At 56.8% G+C, this 3424-nt stretch overlaps 1 protein-coding gene across 1 annotated transcript in view; it reads left to right on the forward strand.

Moving 5' to 3' along the window:
* LOC103778891 (transmembrane 9 superfamily member 4) overlaps window positions 1–2595 on the forward strand; it is a gene marked incomplete at its 5' end in the record, with an annotated part of 2867 nt that extends 272 nt beyond the window's left edge. The window contains 5 exons of the mRNA XM_008946507.1: window positions 1–138; window positions 452–515; window positions 1059–1178; window positions 1643–1732; window positions 2056–2595. The exon at window positions 1–138 is cut by the window's left edge and continues 21 nt beyond it. Coding sequence (XP_008944755.1) covers window positions 1–138; window positions 452–515; window positions 1059–1178; window positions 1643–1732; window positions 2056–2205 — 562 coding nt within the window. The remainder of the gene's footprint in view (window positions 139–451; window positions 516–1058; window positions 1179–1642; window positions 1733–2055) is intronic.
* Window positions 2596–3424: the final 829 nt, after the last annotated feature.

Below are 3424 nucleotides of genomic sequence, written 5' to 3' on the forward strand. Positions count from 1 at the left end.
GTTTGGCATCTCCTTGCCCTTGGTCTACCTGGGCTACTACTTTGGGTTTCGCAAGCAGCCGTACGACAACCCTGTCAGGACAAACCAGATCCCCAGGCAGATCCCCGAGCAGAGGTGGTACATGAACAAATTTGTTGGGTGAGTGATGAGGGCCTGGGGAACGTGGTGAGTTAACCCCCTCCCCTCAGGCTGAATGTCACCTTCTGCTGGGCTCTGGGCACTGGCAGGTGGGAGGGCACTGGCAGGTGGGTTCCCTCGAGGAACCTGCTCTCAGAGGCAGCCTTGGCAGTTTCAGTGTGGTGGGATGTGGGCAGCTCTGCCAGTTACTGTGTGAAATTTGTTCCAGTGGTCTGGAGCTGCTGCTGCTGGGAGCACTGTGTGGTTCCTGGGGACCTTTCATGGCCAGACAGTTTTATTGTGCTGCTCACGACTGTTCTGTCTCGCTCTGCAGGATTCTCATGGCTGGTATTCTGCCTTTTGGAGCCATGTTCATTGAGCTGTTCTTCATTTTCAGTGTAAGCATTTAACCCACTTTGCTCCTGAGTAGGATTCTTCTTGTGCCAAAGCTCTGGAAGGGGAGGGGGCTTCATGGGAGCAGCCCTGGGTCGTGTAGCTGCTGAAGGGGCTGGTGGGTCCCCTCCAGGCTGCTTGGTGCTGGCCCCAGTGGGAGCTGGGCTCAGGGTCTCTTCAGGCTCTCCTCTTGCTGGAGCCACTTGGAGTTGTCTCTGGGCTGCTCTGTGGGGGTCTGAAGGATGGTGGTAAAGATGAAAGGTTATGGTAATGCTGGGTCAGGGAGGGGTCCTGCTCTAAAGGCACTCACTGTGCCCGTTTGTCACCTAGGGATGGGGAGGAGTTTGCTGTTCCATTGCTAGGGAGATGGAGGGAGATGAACCTCTCAGCTGCCTTCGGGCACCTTTGTGCAACCTGACTCCTCTGAAGCCACCTGTGAAATGCACATGAGCCTGAGGGGCTCCTCCTTTTCCCTTGGATTAGGGAAAACTGTCCTCTGATTGATGACAGTAGCATGGAAACAAACTTCTGCTGTGTCTTTGTTTCAGGCAATCTGGGAGAACCAGTTCTATTACCTTTTTGGCTTTCTCTTCCTGGTGTTTATAATCCTGGTGGTGTCGTGCTCCCAGATCAGCATTGTCATGGTGTACTTCCAGCTTTGTGCTGAGGTGAGACGTCTGCAGCTGTAGTTTCAGCAGAACCCCAGAGCAGCCCAGCTTCACGGGTGGGATGGCTCTTCACACCTCTTGACTTCAAGGAGAATTGAAGCCCCTTGATGAGCTGCTAGGCTGGGAGCTGTGGTTTCACAGCAGAAATTCTGCTGGGAGCAGGGTTATTTAGAGCTAGCATCTCTTCCAAAAGAAACCATTTTATTTCACCCATGTGACATGCAGGGCCTGAGGTGGGCTGTGTTCTTGGGCAGCAGGTGCTGTGACAGTCACCTGCCTTTGCTTCACTCCCCCTCTTTGTTTGGAGACACTTGCATGCCAAAGCAGCTCCCCAGCCCCAAACTGGTTTTCCTCTGAAGGTTCTCCCTGCCCCAGTAAGGGCACAGCTCCCCAGTAAGGGCACAGCTCCCCAGGCAGGGGCAGGAGCAGGAAGCCTGTGGGCTCACGAGGCTTTTCCCTGCCAGGATTACCGCTGGTGGTGGAGAACCTTCCTGGTGTCTGGGGGATCTGCCTTCTACGTCCTGATCTACGCCATCTTCTACTTTGTGAACAAGGTACCCTGGCTCCTCTGGCGTGGAAGGGGAGGGCGTGGGTGGAGTTGGTGCTTGGATCTGGGGGAGGAAGCAGTGGGACTCCTGCTCCTGCTCTCTCCTGGTGCCAGCCCACGGCAGCTCAGCAGCTATTCCAGCAGGGGAGCGAGGGCTGGCAGTGCCCGTGGCACCCCCCAGCCCCCTCCAAGGGCTTCCCCCTCCCACTGGGCAGAAGAGAAGCAGGCAGAGGGTTCCTCCCTCGAGGGGGCACCGTCTGCTTGGGGGAGATAACTCCTGTTACAGCTCCGCTTCATTGTCCCTGTTTTTTTCCTCTTTTTGTGTTTTAGCTGGATATCGTCGAGTTCATCCCCTCCTTACTCTACTTTGGCTACACTGCCCTGATGGTTTTGTCCTTCTGGCTCCTCACTGGCACCATTGGCTTCTATGCAGCCTACATGTTCGTGCGCAAGATCTACGCGGCGGTGAAGATCGACTGAAGGTGCAGAGACCCAGCAGGAAGCAGCCACCTCTGAGTGCATGTCCTCCCGGGAGCGAAGGGGACATCCTCCATCTCCTCCCAGCTCTTTTAAGGAAACAAAATCCAGTGGGAGAGTGACAAGAGAAATAAATAACTCCTCGTTTTGGAATGTAACTTTGGCACAGTGTACATGGATTCTAGGCTACTTCTGGGGGGAAAAGGGGTCTGTAGATACCTTACATTTTAACTTTATTATGCTGTTCCATATTTGAGGGAGTTTTTTAGCAGAGAAATATCCCTCTGTGTAAGTAAACCCCCTTTTTGCTAATTCATCTTTTTTTTTTTGTTTGTTGATGATGAATGGATTTGAGACAGCGGTGGAAACACTTGTGAAAACGTTTTCTTCCAGCCCCTGGGGTGCTCTAGGATTCAGGGAGACTCTTCAGACAAATACCAGACTGGGTTTCTTTCCTGCCTTCATGTCTGCACAGCCTCCTCTGAGCTCGACTGCGGCAAAATCCGAGGAGCCCGAAGGTTTCGCCCGGCCTGAGCCTGGCACTCCAGCTGCAGAACTCCTGCCCACGGCTCATTTACAGCGTGGTGGAGGAGCCATCGGAGCCTGGGAGACCAACCTGCCCCCAGAGAGCTTGAGAGCTGCCACCAACCTGCTCCCAGAGAGCTCGGGAGCTGCCACCAACCTCCCCCAGAGAGCTCGGGAGCTGCCACCCCGGCCCCGCTCCTCCCGCGGGCACTCCCGAGCTCGGGAGCTGCCCCCCTGGCCCCGCTCCTCCCGCGGGCACTCCCCGGGCAGGGCTGCAGGAGGGTGGGACCCCCTGGGCAGAGGGGCCTGCGGGATGCACGAGGTGAGGTGACCACAGGGGTTTGTTCTGGGCAGTGCCTGGCTCCAGCCTGGTGAGGGAGCGAGGCCGGTGTCCTGCCAGGAGTGCCCCCTGGATTGCAGGGAGCTGGCTCTGTGCCACCCCTCTGGTGCCAAGGGATGTGGTGTGGGGGGAGCGGCCCCGAGGGGCTCTGCCGTGGCCAGGAGGGAGCTCCCTGCCTGCCTGCCCTGGGCTCCCGCTGCTCTTGCTGCTCTCGCCTCCTCCTCTGAGATTCTCTACCTCCAGGGAATAGGAAAGGTCCATACGGTTGGTAGCTGTGGTTTGTTCTCCACAGAAGAGCCCAGGGCCCTCCCTGCTCGGGCGGCTCGATGCCCAGATCGGCCCCTGGGAGGCTCTTTT

This window comes from Merops nubicus, unplaced genomic scaffold (assembly GCF_000691845.1).
Source record: "Merops nubicus isolate BGI_N331 unplaced genomic scaffold, ASM69184v1 scaffold17458, whole genome shotgun sequence".
Classification (NCBI taxonomy): domain Eukaryota; kingdom Metazoa; phylum Chordata; class Aves; order Coraciiformes; family Meropidae; genus Merops; species Merops nubicus.